General features: G+C 37.3%; 1 protein-coding gene across 1 annotated transcript in view; it reads right to left on the reverse strand.

The window, feature by feature from the left end:
• LOC308698898 (low density lipoprotein receptor adapter protein 1) overlaps positions 1–22,163 on the reverse strand; it is a gene marked incomplete at its 5' end in the record, with an annotated part of 34,986 nt that extends 12,823 nt beyond the window's left edge. Inside the window, 3 exons of the mRNA XM_081379357.1 lie at positions 1,489–1,601; positions 2,770–2,912; positions 22,079–22,163. Coding sequence (XP_081235483.1) covers positions 1,489–1,601; positions 2,770–2,912; positions 22,079–22,163 — 341 coding nt within the window. The remainder of the gene's footprint in view (positions 1–1,488; positions 1,602–2,769; positions 2,913–22,078) is intronic.

The following is a 22,163-nucleotide window of genomic DNA, read 5'->3' on the forward strand; positions in this document are numbered from 1 at the left end:
GCAATTAAATTGATCAAAGTGACAAAAACGTTGCTACATTAGTAGAAAAATGTATATTTAAAAAAAATACTGTTCTTTTGAACTTTCTATTCATCGAAAAATCCTGAAAAAAGTATCATATTTCCATAAAAGCATTAAGCAGAACATTATTTTCAACATTGATAATAATAATAATGATGTTTCTTGAGCATCAAATCAACATATTTGAATGATTTCTGAAGGTTCATGTGACTCTAAAGACTACTGATGCTGAAAATTCAGCTTTGTCATCACAGGAATAAATTACATTTTTAAATATATTGCAATAGAAAAGTTATTTTAAATTGTAATAATATTTCACAATATTACTGTTTTTACTGTATTTCTGAGCAAATAAATGGGTAAAACTTTACAATCAGCTCACATTTTTAAAATGTATTCATGCATTAACTAGCATGAATTAACAATAAGCTAATAGGGCTTGGGCGCCGTGACGTCATACTTCGCGTGGCGGCCATGTTGATGGCCTCGCGAATGTAAACATACAGCAAGTCGAAGGAGGAGAAGCAGAGTTGGGAGAAGAAAAGAAAGAAAAAAGATGTTAAAATCCCGAAAAGGATGTGGAGTTTACCGGGATACGTTAAATAGGGAAACCAGGGACCAGTATGTGGACAAATTTTCCTGTAAAATATCCCGTATTTTAATACCTTACTCTCATAACATTAATGTTAGCCCTTCCATCGGACCTGTCAGTCTCTGTACTGTTGTCCTGTTGCTACCCCCTTGCCCTTCCAGCGAAACAGATGTTTTCAAAGCATCGTTTTGCTTACTTGAAGGCAACCTTAGCGTGATATTGGCCTTTTTAAGATAACAGCGTGGTTGTTGTGAGAGCACGATTTCATGCCAATCTGTAAGCAAAGTCACGTTAGACCTAGCTTCACAACTCGCTTAACATGCTGCAGTTTTGTAGTACGAATTTTTGCTGTCAGCAGAGGGATAGCAACAGAAAGATGAATGTTGAAATTTTCATTTTTCGGGATATTTTATAGGAAAATACTAAAACGGGAAGACAGCGGGAAAAGAGCTCAAATGCGTGAGAAACCCGGAAAAAACGGGAGGGACAGCTACTAACTACACTTTTTTTGCCAATTTTGTCCACATAACATTACTGGTTCCTGGCTTCCCTATTTAACATATCCCCGTAAATTCCACATCATTTTCGGGACTTTAATATCTCCCAACTCTGCTTCTCCTCGTTCGACTTGCTGTATGTTTACATTCGCGAGGCCATCAACATGGCCGCCACGCCAAGTATGACGTCACGACGCCCAAGCCCTATTCTCTTCTAATAATCTTCTTATAGCATTTATTACAAATAGTTCAAATTATTATAATGTTGAGATTAACATGAGCAAAAATTAAGAAATGCTGTAAAAGTATTGTTCATTGTTATTTCGTGAAAGCTTATTGTAAATAGTTTTTTTCCTTGTTTTTGGTGTGGTTTTATACCTGTAAATGGAAACGTCCTCAATGAGGTCATTGGTCTCTGTGTCTGACATGATGATTCCCTTGGGGGAGACAGTGAGGGTCACTTTCCGAAACTTCTTTGCACTGGCCCGAGCCTGCATGTGGTTGACAAGGATAAACAATTTGTGTGAACCCTGGTCAAACATCTTTGTCATAGTCAACACTGAAATGTCACTCATAACTCACTGACCATGAACAATAACCAGAAAAGGTCAGTGAAATCTGTGTGGACTATTAAATCCAACTCCATGGGTACAAGAGCTAAAAAGAGATGACGCTTAATATATAAAATTCATCTTCTGCCTTGTTTAAGTGGTGTTGCTGTGACCCCCGCATATGAACACACTGGTACATCAATGCAGTGTGCTGGCAGAAAGAAAAGAGGCCCACACACACACACAGAGAGAGAGAGAGAGAGAGAGAGAGAGAGAGAGAGAGGGGGGACTCGTCAAGGACAAAGGGAAATCAGGCAAAGCATATCTGGAGGGTCTTTCTCCCTTCCCAGGAGACAGTAAATACTGATTTAAAACACAAATGAAACTCATCTCAAAGATTCACAGTCTTGACAATTAGTTTGTAGAGAAAGTTGTCTTGTTATGATTTGATTGTGCTGTCAAAGGAAGAAAAATCTCTTTTTCATTTGCTTTCTAAAGAACAAGGAACTATATTGTGTATTTTAATAGGAAACAGACTGTACTGAAAGGCTGACTCTTTTGTTCAGTACAAAATTTTATCACCAAAAAGTAACTTGTATAAAAGTCTTTGTGAGGCACTATGTCCAATCCTGCTCCTGGAGGGCCACTGTCCTGCAGAATTTAGCTCCAACCCCAATTAAACACACCTGAACCAGATAATCAAGGTCTTTCTAGGCATTCTAGAAACTTCCAGGTAGGTGTGTTGAGGCAGGCTAGAGCTAAACTCTGCAGGACAGTGGCCCTCCAGGACTGAGTTTGGACACCCCTCCCCTAAACTATTGATCACAAAAGCTTTTGGTTTCTGTTTTGATCTGTTAATCAGTTTGATACTAATGAGAAGCATCAATCAATTCTTTACAAAGTTCTTCTTGCGTCTTCATTATTATTAATATATAATAATAATACTTATCATATATTATTATTATTATGTGATAACATATACATTTTATACCACCACAAATTGCCAAAGGCATAAAAACGATTTGAGTAAGATTTTGTGCCGACTTGACTCATGATCATTCCTCACTATCCTCAAGTCCCTTGACCCGCTTTTCCTCTGATGACTGACCGTGGTTACAATCCTCCTGATGGCAGCCGCTGCCATGTCTTCTCCTTTAGGTTGGCCGACCAGAGTCATGCCGAGATACTTCACATTGAACACCATCCCTTCCAGGAGTGTTTCCTTGGTGTCCGTCCAGTTCTCTGGGAGCTCTAAAACACAAAATAAAACATTCCCTTTATGAGTGAACTACCCCTTTAAGAAACAAACTAAATGTTCAAGGCTTCAAATATCAAAGGCTCAAAATAAACTGCCTGAAATGTGAATGTGGATTTATTGATTAACACTGCAGGATATCACAGGAAAGATGCCTTTCAGCCTTTACGGAATAATTACTTTTTTGATGCAATAAATAATCCATTTGCTAAATATGTTTTTCATATAAAAATACGTCCATTGAAAATAGATGGTAGGTTTCACACCTTTCCATTAGGAGAAGTGGGGCTCATTCCCATGTATGGAGAACTGTGCCACACACTGAGCTTTAAATAGCTTTCCGGTCCCATTTGAATCCAATACAAAGCCCTGCAGAGTGTAGAGCTGGATCGAAAGATATGCAGAATGAACCTGGACATCCACTGCCCTGCTAGTGCAATTCTGAAGCAAAAATCTATATAAAGCAAGCACTGAAGTGATGGACCTTAAGCAATTGTTAGCCATATCAGTGTGAATTATTGATTATTATGCTTTCAAAACGACAAAGATTCTTTATTATTTTATTTTATATAAATTTATTATGGCCGAAAAAAACATCAGAACTGCAGGAATAGAGCATTGAAAATAGTTCTTCCTTGATAATTTATATTTATCGTGACAGGTAAGCCAAAGTTTCAGACAGCAGTAAACTCTTTAAAACGTTCTTCTTATGACCTGCTGTAGGTCATTAGAAAACAAAATGTAAATATGTATGTATATATATATATATATATATATTAGGGCTGTCAAAAGATTAATCGCGATTAATCGCATCCAAAATAAAAGTTTGTGTTTACATAATATATGTGTGTGTACTGTGTATAATTATTTTGTATATATAAATACACACACATGCATGTATATATTTAAGAAATATTTGCATACATATACTGTATATATTTATATATAATTTATATTATATATAAATATATTTTTTTATATATAAATTACACATTTTTCTTAAATATATACAAGCATGTGTGTGTATTTATATATACAAATTTAATTATACACAGTACACACACATATATTATGTAAACACAAACTTTTATTTTGGATGCGATTAATCGCGATTAATCTTTTGACAGCCCTAATATATATATATATATATATATATATATATATATATATATATATATATATATTGGGGGTTTTATTTGATTCAACATAGAATTTATTACACATAAAATCTTAGGCCACAACAGCCATGATTTCTTTTTTCAGAGACTGCATCTGAATACAGATCAGTTCCAACTCAGTAACTGATTACTTCTATGTTCCTTTGCCTAAAAAGGTAACTATGGAGGACAGAAACTCATTTAATCTGACAGTGTCCTGTGTCCTGTTCTGACAGCTCTGCTCGGAGCCATCTGGCTCTCCCAGCAGCACCAGCTGTTTGAGGCCAGGAAGACAACACCACCATCATGGCTTTCTCAACTGTAAGTCAATTATTAACCTAAGAAGACACTAAATCTATCTCAGCACTCAATAGGCAGGAAAACTAACAGTCATTGCTCACTCAGCACTGCAGCCATCTCTAAATGACATGTTATAGCCTATTTAAGATGAGCTGCAGGGCATGGCAACACAACAGAAGTAGCCAAAAGAAGCCAGAAAAGCTCTTAGGGTTACTTGCTGGCATGTATAATCTCCTTGAGCTGTTGCAGCACATTTGTCGTGCTGAAATCCCTGAAAGTGGGAATGCTGGCACACATAAAACTTGGGCCCCAATAAAGAATCGCTCTGTAACTAGTATCTCTCTGTAACTTGAGGGATGTACCATACGTTCACCAGGCTGCTGAATGAATAATTGATCAATTTTTTTTGTTGATGCTCCAGGCCTTCACTCAGATTGAAGTAGGACATGTTTATGGTCATAAAACTTTGCAGAGGTTATGACAATAAAGTAAAGCAAATAATGCAAAAAAGGCCATGGGCTGATGGAAATTGGATTCTCAGGTTTAGCCAAGAGCAGGTTGCAGTGTGAAATAAAAAGCAGGCAGTATTGTGTGTTTGGCAGGAAAGTGGCATTTTTAACAGCACATAATGTGACGTCTGGGTTGGTGCATGTGTCTGCATGATAGACTGATCCGATTTGTGCAGACATAAAATGTGATTACCACAGACACTGAGACGTACTGTAACTGCATTTGTGTCTGCGCTAGACAAAAGCTGCATGGCATTTCTCCAGACTGATCTTGCAGTGGTGTAAAGGTTTCTGTGATGCAATGCTTAAGCTTTTGATGTTTAAATCAAAAGAAGCCAACTTAAATATATTATTTAGCTTTTCTTTTTTTTTTTTCAGAAGCGCTTTGAACAGTTTGAACAGTGAAATCTAGAACCTCCCAGCAAACACAGAACCTCCCACTTACCACTAAATGCCCATTCACACCAAGATCTAACTATAAAGATAACTATAACAATGACTATATTAGCAACCATGTTGCTGTCATGTGGTGGTTGTAGTAATCGCATGACGAAGGTGAATCTAAACAAACACTTCTTTATTAATCTACAAAGATACACACAGCAGGAGAAAACTAACACTCGACCACATGAAATAAAGAAGATACCAGACAATGAATTTAAGAAACTAAGGGCTTAAATACACAGGGAGACATAATGATTGACAGGTGAACATAATCAGTACCCAAATTAGGGACAAAAATGGGACTAAAACTGAACTACCAGAAACAAACGCATGGGAACAAAAAGACAACAAAACTAAACATAATCCTGACAGTTGCTTTAAATGCTCAAGCTTTTTAAAGCAGGATAAATTCGGATTGACTGCCAATGTTTTTTATCGCTCATCAGCTAAAAAAAAAAAAAAACATCGTTCGGAAAGTGATTGCAACGATATCGTTTCTCTTTATCGTTATAGTTGCAGTGTGGACTCTGCTATTCCTTTTCCTTTAGATCGTCATCGTTATAACTAAGTGTCAACTGTGAAAGTGTATGGTACATGTATATGGTTCCTGTTTGGTTATTTCTTTGGGAACAAATTTCTAACATTCTAGGAACATTTTAGGGAGGTTTTTGTGTGCTAACCTAATAAGAATTTAAACAGAACATTTTCTAATGGTTACATTTTTTTCATAAACTACATTCATAAAACAGTATTAATTCAATGTTAATGCTGAAATGTTTCCTCAAGATAAAAACATACGTACATGCCACGATTAGACAGGGCAGAATCATGAGCAGTTAACTTTCTTAAAGGTGATCATTTTCTTATTCATAAAGATCTAGTGCTTTCACTGACACATTTGATAATTTAGCACATGGATGCCTTAAACCGTGGCAATGAAGGAAAGCAAGGGAGACGTCAGCCACAGATCTAGTTATATATGTATACTACATGCTTAATGGTCTCATTTACATTCAAAAGTCACATGAATACACAAGCACGTTGAATCCCAGTGAATATAATGACTGCATTTCCATAAGATGATTAATTAAAACGAGAGCTCACACATGGACACACGGGCAGGACAGTTGCCCGTAGCAACGAGTAAATCAGATGCCTAGATTCCTGGAATGATTCTGCACTCGCATTTTTATGCATCACATACAAATTGTTGAATATGAAATACCTCAGACTTGAATGGTTTTCCCTAAGAAAAATAAAAGGTTTTAAATATGTGCTGACAGCAGCTGAATAAAGGCCTCTGATCTCTGCTCTACAATTTAGTGTCTAAATAATGAGTGTTGTAAGAATCTAGGACATTACCTTGACAGTATATAGGACATGATACGGCAGAGAGGAATTGGGGAATAGAACCGCTTCTATCAGCCATAAGTGGAGTACACACTTTAAAATAAAGGTGCTAAAAAAAAAATTTATATTTATATTCCATTAAGTTATTGGTAGTGTCTTCAAAGGTTCTCATCTCGTATCAAACACTGTTGATTCTGCTGTCTTGAACATTTCTTTAGGAGTGAAAGAGACTGTTGAGAGTTGTTGAGGAGAAATAACAGGAAGGTCTCAAAGCTGTTTAAGCTGTGTTGAACATGCCATATCTTCATCAAATTTCTCTGCTCAGGACAACCACAGTGGTGTCAGACCAAGCTCCATTGCTTAGCAACAAAAGTCCGACAATGGGGGATGTTAGCATATAAACATCAGCAGTCACAATAGCACACACTAAACTCTAAGAAACCATTATAATGAAAATCCTCAAATTATGTATATAACAATATATATTTATATTTTTGACTGCATAATTCGACAACAGATTTCTTCGATACATACACGCTGCTGTGAATTACCCGTAGCAGATCTATCTTGTGAAGCAGGGAGGAAACGTGCCCTATAGAGAATTATGTGATTGCACTAAGGACCTTTCAGTCTGCGCCATCAAGAGTTTCATGAAAGAACTTTGTATTTACATCACAGGGTTTTTTGCAGAGTAATATAAATTCAGAGCCAGAGTGATATTTCAATGCAACTGAATCTTATGATTAAAATAGCCGAATAAAACAAAATAATTACTTGAAAACCTTCATTCATCTCTGTTCACAGTTTTTTTTTCCTGAAGTGTTCTCAGTCTGCAGAGGCCTATAGTTATGAGTGTTATCACTCTTATGCAAGACTGCACAAATGGAATTAATGCACAGAAAGCAACGTCTTTCTTACAGTATGACTGAAAGAAGAAAGAAGAAAGACAACATCTTCTGCCTCAAGGCGACAAGGGGAATTTTCTTCCAAAACTGAATGAATTAATAACTTTCTGCTTGATTTGCCAACCAATGGGAACTAATACACACATGCTGCCTAATCAACACAGCACATATATTTATACATACTCTATATGAGTGTTTCTTCAGCTATGGGCCACTTTAGGCATTTAGGCCACTGTAGACACTTATTAAATAAACTCCTTAAAAATACACACACATACAAAGAAGTGATGAGAATTGTTTGGAAATGATAAACAATAAATGTTTCTGTTCACATTTAATACTTAGCCTACCTTGATTTGTGCAGCCTTGGTGGGCTACAGTTGTAATCGTATTTATTCAACCCCCATTGCAAATCAGGTTAATTGGCAAAATTTACAGACTTTCAGCTGTTTGCAAGGAACAAATCAAACAAAAGTAATTGAAATATCTCAACACAAAAATGTTTCAAGTGGTTTCCTCAAATACAGCTGAAAATGCAACTTTTAATGACTTTTGCAGTCTCAAAATTATTCAACCCCCTGAATAGAATCACTTGCAAAAGAACAAATCTGCAAAACAGGTGTCTCAAGCACACCTGATGCAACTAATTAAGGACATTTTTTGCTCCAGGTGTGCTTGAGCTAGAACACATGAAACATCTGAACTGGCTAGGTTTGTTGAGTGTCACGTTTAACTGCATGTTAGAAAAAAGGCTAAGTCAAAAGAATGGTCCAAAGAGTTAAGAAAAGATATCATCGCATTTCACAAACACACGAACACTAAATGTTCTTAGAGACACCATTGCAAGCGTAGTTCGCTAGTTCAAAGTTAAAGGAACAGTGGTTTACACTACCTGGACGAGGCAGAAAAAGGAAGCTTTCAACCGCTGCAACCAGATTTCTGAGAAGGCAGGTTCAAAGAAAAGAAAAACCCTTGAGTGACTGCAAAAGACCTACAGCAAGACTTGGTGCAAACAGACACTGAGGTTTCAGCATGCATAGTAAGGCACGTACTAAACGCATGCCAGAACTCCAAGACATAAACCACTACTGACCCAATAGCACAAGAAAAGTCAGGTCCATTTTACTCAAAATCATATAAATAAGTCACAGAAGTTTTGGGATTCTGTTCTGTGGAGTGATGAAACAAAACTGGAACTTTCCGGCCCTATGGATCAGTAGTATGTCTGGAGGAAGAAGAATGAATCATATGCTGAATAGAACACTCTGCCTACAGTCAATTGTTCATGAGGAATGGGCTAGATTCGTCTGAAATGCTGCCAGAAGCTGGTGTCTGGTTATACATCTCGTTTGCAGCAGGTCATAACAGCAAAAGGGTGTTCTACTAAGTACTAAAGATGCTTGCCATGAAGGAGTTAAATAATTTTGAGACTGCAGAAGTCATTAAAAGTTGCATTTTCAGTTGAATTTGGGGAAACCACTTGAAACATTTGTTGCTATTTCAATTACCTTTGTTTGATTTGTTCATTGCAAACGGCTGAAAGTATGTAGCCTGACGTCGTCATACTCAGATTCTAGTCAGAATGTGAGTCTGATACTGCTCCATTGACCTTTGATTATGGGGCGTGTTTCAACCGAACCAGGAAGGAAAATGCCTCTGCACTCAATTGGATAGACCTACAACCAATCAGAGCAACGGAGTAAGTGACATATGTTTTTCATTCATGTTTCCGATCGACAAATGCCTTGATCGCGGTTCTCTGTTCCTCTTTTAAAATTAATGCGATGTCGATATCTTCTATAACAGACGCTCAAATAGGTTCAAATAGCCTAATCAATCCAATCAACTTGTCATCAAACAATGACCGTCTACGGTCTACACTATCAGCATGAGAGGAAGCATATATTTATTCACTCTGTCAACTCACCTAACATTCCTTGACAGTTTTCAGCATCCCTCCACTCACTCTCGGCTCGTTCTTCCACAGCCAGGAATAGGGGGGGGGAGTACTTTGGGTTGAATACCGAGCCCGGAGCCTCTCCTCGGACAGCATGCCAAATATGCATTTATTCTATCTGACTTATTTGTAAGTGTGAACTCGTGAAATAACAATTCTCCAGCAGCAGTCATCTTTGTTGTAAACGAATTCAACCCAAGCGCTCGTTGGTGACATGGATGATTACGTTATGTTGCTCATCTGTCCATCATCGTATAAAGCCCGCCCTGACAATTTGATTGGTCCGAACAATTTTTGTTCGGGCATAATAGCTCCTCAACGGATCGAGTCCAGACCGAACTTCCCGACCTAAAAATTTTGTGGGCGGGGCTAAGTTCGGCTGGCATCCAGGCTAGAAAGTCTGTATATTTTGCCAAAAAAAAACTATATTTGCAATATACACTCACCTAAAGGATTATTAGGAACACCTGTTCAATTTCTCATTAATGCAATTATCTAATCAACCAATCACATGGCAGTTGCTTCAATGCATTTAGGGGTGTGGTCCTGGTCAAGACAATCTCCTGAACTCCAAACTGAATGTCAGAATGGGAAAGAAAGGTGATTTAAGCAATTTTGAGCGTGGCATGGTTGTTGGTGCCAGACGGGCCGGTCTGAGTATTTCACAATCTGCTCAGTTACTGGGATTTTCACGCACAACCATTTCTAGGGTTTACAAAGAATGGTGTGAAAAGGGAAAAACATCCAGTATGCGTCAGTCCTGTGGGCGAAAATTCCTTGTTGATGCTAGAGGTCAGAGGAGAATGGGCCGACTGATTCAAGCTGATAGAAGAGCAACTTTGACTGAAATAACCACTCGTTACAACCGAGGTATGCAGCAAAGCATTTGTGAAGCCACAACACGCACAACCTTGAGGCGGATGGGCTACAACAGCAGAAGACCCCACCGGGTACCACTCATCTCCACTACAAATAGGAAAAAGAGGCTACAATTTGCACGAGCTCACCAAAATTGGACAGTTGAAGACTGGAAAAATATTGCCTGGTCTGATGAGTCTCGATTTCTGTTGAGACATTCAGATGGTAGAGTCAGAATTTGGCGTAAACAGAATGAGAACATGGATCCATCATGCCTTGTTACCACTGTGCAGGCTGGTGGTGGTGGTGTAATGGTGTGGGGGATGTTTTCTTGGCACACTTTAGGCCCCTTAGTGCCAATTGGGCATCGTTTAAATGCCACGGCCTACCTGAGCATTGTTTCTGACCATGTCCATCCCTTTATGACCACCATGTACCCATCCTCTGATGGCTACTTCCAGCAGGATAATGCACCATGTCACAAAGCTCAAATCATTTCAGATTGGTTTCTTGAACATGACAATGAGTTCACTGTACTAAAATGGCCCCCACAGTCACCAGATCTCAACCCAATAGAGCATCTTAGGGATGTGGTGGAACGGGAGCTTCGTGCCCTGGATGTGCATCCCACAAATCTCCATCAACTGCAAGATGCTATCCTATCAATATGGGCCAACATTTCTAAAGAATGCTTTCAGCACCTTGTTGAATCAATGCAACGTAGAATTAAGGCAGTTCTGAAGGCGAAAGGGGGTCAAACACAGTATTAGTATGGTGTTCCTAATAATCCTTTAGGTGAGTGTATATATAGTATAGAACCTTAAAAAGAAACATATGCTATGTCCAGGGCCGGCGCTAGCCATTTGGGTGCCCTAAGCAAACTGTTACCAATACAAACAAACAAAACATCTCCAGTTAACCAGCAGAGCATTCATTTAATTCGTTTTTTAAATAAGAGTCGATCTAGCGCTGAAATGTGTTGTTTTTTTAAATCAACTGATCAAAGTGCTCGTTGCCGAGCGATCAGTGGCGCGGATACTATGTTTGTTTCTGTCTCGTGCACAGCCTTCACTCAGACGCGCGTTTCAATCCGTTGTGGAGAGACTCTCTATTCGCTCCGGTACAATTAGAAAACAAAAAGCACAAAAAGTGTCCCTGCCTGATATACAACCACTAAAAAACATAATCGGTTTTGATGAGAAAAAAAAAAAAAAACTATATGAGTGCGGATTAGAACTCAGAACCTCTGACACGCTTGGCAAAAATTCTACCACTGGACCACTTAAATACACACATAGTCTTCGTCGGATCAACATATAATAGGCCTCATTGAACGACCACTTAAACCCAATATTAACATGCTTTAGACATATTTTATTTGTTATTTATACTAGTACCCTATTGTGATGATTTTTCACGATCCAGATTTTTTGGTGCCCCCCCAAGCACTTGGTGCCCTACGCGCAGTGCGTGATGTGCGTGTGCGGAGCGCCGGCCCTGGCTATGTCGTAACTTCAGTAATGAGCTGCATGAATTATACTTTACTGCTACACATTATGGCCATTCTTCCTTTTCACAACTTTTAATAAATGTTCACAACAAAGCGTAACCATTTATCATACAGACATTTTCACCTCAAATCCTCATACATAAAAATGTGGATTATTTACTTTTTGATTTCAAAGTAATCCAAATGCTTTGCAAAATGTTTCTTTCTCAAAATCACAGCAGCTTTACAGTAAGTCTTATCAGCAGCAAAACAGCAGCTCAGACTTTGTGCGCTCAGGTTTTGTTTGTCCTGAACAGCAAGCACATTAACATTTTGTTTTAAGAAAATGTAAACATGTTTTGAATGTCACAAAGGGACTGTTTCTCCTCAGTTGTATATGAACCCAGACACACCTTTGTCTGAAATGATCTGAATGCAACCAACAGTGCATTTAATAAGGCATAAGATCAAATTCAGTGTATTGGAAAAGTTCTGGTAAGAATGGAAGTGTGTTATATGACTCATTCTATACTCTATAAGTTTGAGTTATGGGAGCTTTCTCAGCACTTTTTTTCTTGTCTTGATAAGGGAGCAGGCAACACTATCGGCTGTTGGTCACCTATATGCAAAGGTCATGTTTGAAACCATTTATCAAGGTCTGCTTTTCAGAGGGATGTTTTGCTAGATAAGAGAGGGCAGGCACACCGCAACTCTTTTACAATATGCATGAGTTTTTAAGTGGGAGCAAATAGTTTCAAGAAAAATGATTTGGGAAATGCATGGAGAAATCCATATATTGATTTCACACATGATTTGTTGTTATGCGGTATGTCACAATCTGAAAGTTTATACTATTACAACATTGTGCTTTAACAGCTGGTGTTAGTTGAATTTATCTAATGGTCTAGATAAGAGTTTAATCTAATTGTCCAGAGAATATTTAGATACACCATCAAAAGAGAAACCATCTCTAAGAGCTCAGTAATAGAATAGAACTGTATGAGCTTAATATGATAATGTCTAATCACGAGAGACAGGCTTGTGTGTGTCACAGGGCCTCAGCTGGTGTGTGCGGAGTAAGTGGTGTCTCATGGGGGTTTGGCACTAATGCAAGTCCCTACATGTGCTGCTGATTGGTGGGTTTAGGTTGGTTCAGCGCAGCCCTTCTGAACACCATGCCTGCACTCAGTAATGGCTGAGGTTAAAGGTCAAAGCACTGAAGACTCTGCCAAAGGATAGATGAAGTGCATGTTGAAATGAACACTGCTCTCATTATACATGAGGAGGCTCAGTCAGAAGAACTAAGTCTTACATTATATTTATGGTATAGATCAGTGGTTCTCAAACCTGTCCTGGAGTACCACCAACACTGCACGTTTTCTTTGTCTCCCTAATCAAACACACCTAATTCAACTCATCAGCTCGTTAACCCATGTGAGAATGAGCTGATGAGTTGAATCAGGTGTGTTTGATTAGGGAGACAAAGAAAATGTGCAGTGTTGGGGGTACTCCAGGACAGGTTTGAGAACCTCTGGTATAGATAGTGTCAGGATTATGTCTCGGTTTTGTGTTTGTGTTTGCTTAAGTTTGAGGTGGTTTTCACAGTTTCTAGATCAGTTTTCTATGTCTGTGTTAATTAGTTACTATGGTTATTCATGGGTTAATCATTGTTTGCACCTGATGTTCATTTAGTTAATTGGTTTGTGTCAGTTCATTTAAGCTCTGTGTTTATTTCAGTTCTTTGTCCATTGACATCACGTTTAGCTTAGTTGATTCTGTTACTGCTTATAGTGGTTTTTTTTAAGTTCTTGTGTAAATAAAGTCTAGCATTTAGATCCTTTTCATTTATCTTTTTTTTTTCAACAAGCTGTGACAGATAGCACATTTCTTGCTAGATTTAAAACGAGGACTTTTAATCATAAAAGTACAAGGAATTTGTTTGGGTTCTGATAGACCAATGGCCAATGAAATAGCTTGAAAATATACTTAACATTAAAGGTTGATACTTCAAGCTTGCAGCTTAATTTTTTTTTTGAAACCGTGATAAGTGAAAAGTTAGAATTTTATATCATTGGGGTCAATCTCAAGAGAATATGAGAATTAAAATAATTTCTTTATGAGTTTATATATATATATATATATATATATATATATATATATATATATATATTATGGCAGAAGTGATGTATTGAAATGAAAGAACAGAACACTAAACTGTTAATTACAACATGATACAAATGATGTATAAACTACAACAAAAATAGTTTTTTGCAGAATAGAACATCTTGTTTTATATAGCTCAAATGTCAATCGCATAACAGCTATAATAAGTTATTAATGGAATGTGTTATTTATGCATGCATAAAGACGATTGAAACACATAAAAGACAGCTCAATTGATCAGCTCCTGTTTCAGGTGTTCAGTCAGTCTGAGCGGAGCCGTTTGAATCCCACTGAGCCCAACTGCACAGATAAAAGACACCGAGAGTGTGTGTAGCTGGAGTGACAGACAGACCAAGAGAGACTATCAGTGATAGGGTTCACTGGGGGTAATGCTGGCAGCAGAGAAGGCCTCAAATAGAATAAAAGGCTGTTTTTTTTTATAAGAAACCACCGGTACCTAAAATCAACAGAGGAAAAGAGAGCTGTCAGATGAAGCGGAAGGAAGGAAAGAGAAACAGACGCAGAGAACGAGAAACGGGAGGGTAGACAGAACGAGTGTCAAATTTTCCTGATGCATGTCCAGGTTGTCAACAACCTGGACATGCATCAGGAAAATGTGAAGGTTTGAAAAGGTTTGGATGTCACGGATCTCTCTGTGGAAGGAAGCGACGGCTGATTCTCATGCATTCAGTGTGCGCTTTATTTAACTCTTTTTCTATGGGACACTGCCTATTTTTGCAGGCTGTTACCTATTTTACATTGGAGTTATGATGCACATTAAAATTAGAGAGACAAAAAGTTCTATTAGCAAAAATATAATTTATGAATAAGAATATAATGTTATCACTGAACTCAAACACATTCCATGACTCAACTGAGGGAAATATTTTTATATAACTAATATTGGTGCTTCTATATGCATTCACAACCTGGCAATGGTTCAGTGCAATCTAATGCAAGAGGTGAGGACGGTGTATAATGCTGTTCAGTTTTGGTGAACATCAGGAGAACAAAGAAAATCAATATTTGGGAGGACCATATCATTGACCGCTCTCACAGTCTAACTGAGATAAAGCAGGTTCAGACTAATGAAAAAAGCAATGCAACTTTAAAGAAAGACATGAAAGAACCACTGGTTATTTTTTAGATTAATTTAGAGAAAGGTGTGTGTGTGTGTGTGTGTGTGTGTGTGTGTGTGTGTGTGTGTGTGTGTGTGTGTGTGTGTGTGTGTGTGTGTGTGTTGATTAATGTCATGAGGGGGAACTCACTGGATAAAGATATGCAATTGTATGCATTTATTAATTAACCAGATCATCACAAGTAAGTTTTTTTTTTTTTTTTTTTTGGACACAGTCCTTGATTCTGATTGGTCTGTAGCAGCACACATTTGCATGAAAAAACAGAGAGCAAGTGCACTGATTATTAAGTACATTGAAGTATTTCAGAGAACCACATAATAAGCTTGTAAAGTGAAGACTTATATTTCACCATATGTCTATGGAAAAATACTGGTGCTGCTTTCATGTCTTTCTCTCTCTTTTGGTATTAATTAGAAAGAAATTAAACTAGAAATGAAACACTTGCTACTTCATTAAGTGTATTGACTAACTTGTCCACAGTAAAAGTCATTTAAATTGATTATTTTATATAAATTAAACTTGTAGTATTGCTGCGGTGCTCATCTTGTTGCTAGCTCAAATCATGATCATATTTGATAATATACACTCCGTTGAGTATTATGAGTAATTGAATATCACCTTTAAACTAAAATCTAATTTTTTATTTATTTAATTCATATAAAAATATATATTTCATATCCACGTATTTGTGTATTTGGTGAGACCACCCTGATCAGCATGTTACTTTTATTTTAAGGGAAATAAATACTTCTGAAATATTCATATATCACAGTGCCAATACATCACAGTCCTTATCTGTCCATGTTACTCAAATGAAGTGTTATCAACAGATTTATATGCAATTGTACACTGTAACATGAATGTGAAGTGCCCTGAGGTTTTTGTGGATTGTGTCTTTTGAGTGTGGCTATACGCACATTGTGCATCCGTTTCTCTCTCCAAAATCCTATTCTCTTCTTTTATTCATAGCCTGCAGGAAACAAACCACAGGGAGTATCCATGCTCACAGACACTAAGGAAAAATAATGACAAAGCCAGAAGGATTGAGACAGAGAGAGAGACCTAGTCTGAGATCTTAAGGGATTGTGCTCTTATTTGCCAGTGATTTGAGAGATAAGTAACCAGCAAACAAATCAAAGAAAAGGGGAAAACAGAGACTGGTTATTATTTGGTTTAAAAAGAAGGCATGGGAAGCTAAATTTCTCTTAGCTGACAGTTGTGAGAGCTGGCAGTTCAAACTGAATGCATTTATATTTGATCTAAGGAAAAAAACATATTTCAAAGAAACTGTCAAAATGTAATATTCACTTTTTATTCACGCATTAAGACAACTTCAAGAGGTTCCAAATATTGAGATGGGTTGTCTTGACCTTAAATTTAACTTTAACCTCTACTCAAACACCTTGAGTAGTTAAAGCTGAGTGAAGCCAATAAAATAAGTCATATATTAAATAAAATAAGTTAACTAGAAATTGTGCACATTAGTGATGGGTGCTTTCAAACCACTGTTTTGCAAAGCTCCAAATCTTGTTTTCCAAGAGCGTGTATTAAACTGCCACGTAATTTAAGTAAACAAGGCTTTGTTACGTTATAACTGTTTCGTAACGTTTCCAAATTCCATTGGGTTGCCAATAGGAGGCGATGTCATTGAGCACATGGATCACTGTCTACGGGTGTTTGTCAAACGGAAGGCTGCATCCTAGAGAGGCTGTGTCCTTCCTAGTGCGCATGGCTATGTCACACATGTTCCCGCACCCAAGGTCGCAGCACGAAAATGCTACTAGAACTATAGAACTATAAGAAAAATACTTTGTATAACAAATCTTTATATTAACTGGCTTTCTATTAATGCAATGCAGTGATTGACAACAGTCTGTGGTCTCCCCGTGGCTTACATTATTGGTAGTTTCGTGTTAAGTGATTAATTGACACCAAAACAAAAGATAACATGTATGCCTTCATCTCTGAAAACATTATTTTTGTCTTACATTTGATAATGAACTCAGACAAGCCCAGTGTCGACTCGTTTTCTGTCAGTACTTTAGTTTTGCGGTGACTTTAACATAATAACTGAAATATTAAACACAAACAAGTTCCAGATTTTCTCATCTTGCTCAAAAACACGTAAATACTTCTTAATTTTACTTAGTGCCTTATGCAAAGCATGCTGGGAACAAAAATACCCTGCTAATAGATATGTGCGATGCTACATCAACAGCACAAAAAAGTATTCACATATACCAATGCAAATGGAAAATAAACTTCTGTTACACAAATTTAAGTGGATTGCACATGATTAAATTAGATTGAAGAATGTGTTGCGTTATTTATTTGCAGCACGAACATCTGTTTCTTTATTCAGGTCCCGATTCACAGGCTAGGTTGATTTTGTCACCCAGGGCATTAGGTCTAGTGTCATTTTTAAGAAATTCAAACCTTATTGTTGGACCTGAGCAGCCTGTGCTGAGAAACAGTTAAAAGCAGACAGGCTGTTGCACACGGCTGTCACAGTGTCTGAGGGTGATCACAATAACAATGTCTGGGAGTCACTGAGGCCAGAAGTAATAAAGGAGCGTGCCTATTTCTCTCTCTTTCCCTGTTTGCCTTCCAGGTCAGTACTGATTTCACTTTAAGGGAGAGGAAGGATAGTTTCAGTCTTGTCCATTAGTGGACACACACTGAAATGAGCAGCAGTGACACCCTTATAAAATCTAATGGGGTCTTTTTACACAGCACTGCACACTCTTGAATTAGAAAAATGGTTGTGTGTGTATTTTTCACCCTGTTGGTATGAACATCGGTGCCTGCTGTGAAAGAAGGCTACAAAGCTTTCTTTATTACCAGAGCTCCCATCTGAAAAATCTAACAACCTCCTCAAAGTGCAGTCAAAAAGCACACTCTTTATAGCATATGAAACAAAGAATTCACAGAGGAAACAACTGCTTATCAGTCAACCTTGAACATAACATATACTCTTCAAACTTCCCTGCTATCAGCAGAAATGAATGAAACTTGGACTTATACGTATTTCATAGTTATTTCAACAAAAATCAAACATTTAGCAAGACAAAATCAATATATGTGTGAAACATCAATATAAACGTAATCTAAAAAATGAATATAAAAAATATGCTATATGATACTAGCTTTATGATAAATTATAGACCTAAATTAATAATAAAATGTAAAGAATGTTAAAGAAACAACATACCAAGAATCCTTAACTTTCTAGCAACAGAACTTAATACAAGAACCATAAATCAAAAAAAAAAAACAAAAAAAAAATGAGAAGAGTATACGATAAAGAATACAAATTCTACTTTTTCACAGGAAACATCCTTAAAATGAACTCACATGCACATTTCGGTCATTGATTCAGTGTTGTATAGAATTATTTTCCTCACACTATATGATTTATATTTTACCGTATACGTAATCATGTACATCACCGTTCAAAGGTTGGGGTCTGTAAGATTTTTTTTTTTTAAAGAAATTAATACTTTTATTCAGCATGATACATTAAATTGATCAAAAGCGACAGTAAAGAAATGTACAGTATGGATTGAGACAACTGTACCTTTCAGCTAAGAGGGTCTGACGCATTGATGTATGATTAAACAGTAATTAACTGCCAATGCTTTTTTTTTTTTTTTTTTTTATAAATAATTTTCTTAATATCTAAATGAGATCGACAGGGAAGTTGCTTATCATCAAACCTGTTATTTCCTAACCAGGGGTTATTACAATGAAAATTGCACAAACTTGCAGTGTAAAAAGCGGGGTGGGCGTCTAATACTTGGAGCTGTCAATGTAATTTAATGACACAATGAGAACTGAAAGTGACTTCTCTGTGTGCATGTCCTCCTGACTTTAAATACATCGGCTCTCTGTGTGGGAAAAATTACAGGATCTACAGGATCCCAATCATGATATTTTAGCTTGCCTTGAACTTTCTCTTTTGGCAACATAAAACATGAAATTTCACTTTTAATGAGCGCCAGAGAAAACTTTGACCTTCAAGTCAAATGCACACTTGAGAGACATCACCACCCTCCCATGAATATTCATCATACCAGCACAAAAACAGTTCATTATTCACTTGTTTGTGTGCTGTACCAGAATCCGTTCCCCTTTGAGTTTGAAATATTTCATTAATTTCACTGTTGTTTTGTATAGAAGCACAAATAGCTGAATTTTCAGCATCATTAGTCTTCGGTGTCACATGATCCTTCAGAAATCATTCTAATATGCTGATTTACTGCCTAAGAAACATTGATTATTATTATTATCAGTGTTCAAACAGTTTTTTGGAAACCATGATACATTTTTTCCAGGATTCTTTGATTACATTTCTAAAGAACAGCATGTGTTTACAGTCACTTTTGATCAATTTTAAAGGGTTAGTTCACCCAAAAATTGATGAAATCTGAGAGCTGGCTCACTCCTTCAAAGGCTGCAAGGTAATCGATATCTGCCATCCCAGAAAAGTTAGTAAAGACAATGTTTAAAATACCTTAAAGGGATAGTTCACTTTGAAATTAAATTTTGGTATGTTTTAGCTTACCTTTAGTCTTTTTTTCCGCAGTAGTTTCAATTTTGATATTTTTAGGTCAAACCGTTCTTGTCTGTCAGTTGTATAATGCAAGTCTATGGTCACTGTCTCAAAGAGCATGCACAGAGTCCAAATTAAAACAATTCCCCATCGTCCAAATTAAACAATTCCCCACATTCACAAACCACAAACCGCTCGTTTCGTGTCTTAGGCCATCAATGTGTACTTACGATGCGGAATTGTTTAATTTGGACGATGTAGAATTGTTTTAATTTGGACTCTGTGCATGCTCTTTGAGACAGTGACCATAGACCTGCATTATATGACTGACAGACAAGAACGGTTTGACCTAAAAATATCAAAATTGAAACTACTGCGGAAAAAAAGACACCTACATCTTGGATGCCCTTGAGGTAAGCTAAAACATACCCAAATTTAATTTCAAAGTGAACTATCCCTTTAAATTTTATCAAGCGATGAGAATACTTTTTGTGCGAAAAAAATAAAAAAAATAACCACTTTATTCAACTATTCATTTTCTTCCGTGTGGGCCTCTGACGTGAGTTCACGAGAGCATCACGACACATAGACAAAAACTGAGAAGATGACGCAGATGGGTCTCGATGTAGTGTTTAAAATGGTTCTAAAGTGTGTGTTTCCTGGATGTTCGAATCGTGAGAAACCAATGAGAAAACGTAAAAGTGCCTTACCAATGCCGCAAAATGAATGGCTTACCTTTCACACTTTCCCATCAAATGATCGTGAGCATCATCTTCTCAGTTCTCGTGAACTCACGTCGGAGGCCCACACAGACGAAAATTAATAGTTTAATAAAGTGGTTATTTTTGTTTGTTTTTGCGCACAAAAAATATTCTCGTCGCTTGATAAACTTAAGGTTGAGCCACTGTAGTCACTTGGACTATTTTAACAATGTCTTTACTAACTTTTCTGGGCTGGCAGATGCAATTACCTTGCAGCCTATGGAGGAGTGAGACAGCTCTCAGATTTCATCAAAAATATTTTAATTTGTGTTCCGAAGATGAACAAAAGTCTTATGGGGTTGGAACAACATGAGGGTGAGTACTGACAGAATTTTTATTTTTGGGTGAACTAATCCTTTAATGCATCCTACTGTAGCTGAAAATAAGCATTAATTTATTTCTAAACATTCATTCATTCCTTTTTACTATTCCTTTAAAAATCTAACTGGAATTCTAAATCATCTTCGGACACTGAAAATGTTTCTCTGGTCCTTTGTGTGAAATAATGCCAGTAGACCAACAAGCAGTTTTAGTCCTCAAACAGAAATTAAACCTTGTCTACTTGATCCTAGTCACTCTGTCTCTGAAACACAATGCATTTCTAAAGAGACAGACAGCCATTACAGATCAAATCATTAAAATTTAATCCGGGGAGGGCACATGTAAATTCCCAAGACATAGTTGTTGACTTTAATAATTCATTATGCTAATTTTCTTGGTTTTTAGCAAATATACATTCTCTCAGCAACAAGAGACAGGCGGATTTTCTCCAGCTGTATGCTTGGCACACAGTTCAAGTGTGGAATGGAGATGTTTTCTCCCCAGAGTGCCTCATGAACTTCACATCTCACACGTCAGAATGACAGAGCGTTGAGCCTCAGGCTCCTGTCTGTCACCGCCGATGTGACACGGGCTGTCTCATAAAACCAATGCCCTCTTTTCCACACTCGATTCTTCCTACTGACAGAACAAAACCTGACAGGACCGGCCAGCTGATTCAATCATTAAAACATAAATGGATGAAGTGTGATTTGGAGTCAGTGAAAGTGTGAAAGTTAGAACCCTGATTTTTTTTTTTTTTGGCCAGATGTCTCTCTGAGCCTGACCAAGTTTTAGGCTAACACATTTCATAAAGCCAGTCAACCTTGAACAGTTCAGTGGCTAGTTACATCTCGATCTAATTGGTTTTTCTTATAGTCTACACATGGGAAAAAAGTGAGAAACAATATCTTTTGCAATAACCAGACTGTAATAGGGTCAATGATCTGATAATATGCAACTAAGGAATATTGTAGGCTAATAAAACAATAGTAGCGTAACATTTACAATTGTTGTAATAACCTGTAGATAAATACACAGGTGAATATCTCTCACTATGCAGAGACAAATAAAAGCAATATGAACAGTTAAGCAAATCGCACTGCAAAAAAAACAAACAATAAAAGGACAAATTAAAAGATGTTCAGGTAGTTTCATGTGTAACAGAGGCAGTGTTATCGTAGCATCGCGTGAACAGCAGCACGGATGCAGTTGTATTCAGTCAATGTAAACAGAGATAAACGCACGCATGCTACTCACTTTCGTGCTTGGACGCTCCCCATGTGTGCCGCGGAACTCCAGGACTTTTGATTATTGCTCTCCCGGCGGATTTTAACGCATCCAT

This window comes from Scardinius erythrophthalmus (genome assembly GCF_964197995.2).
Source record: "Scardinius erythrophthalmus genome assembly, chromosome: 11".
Lineage (NCBI taxonomy): Eukaryota > Metazoa > Chordata > Actinopteri > Cypriniformes > Leuciscidae > Scardinius > Scardinius erythrophthalmus.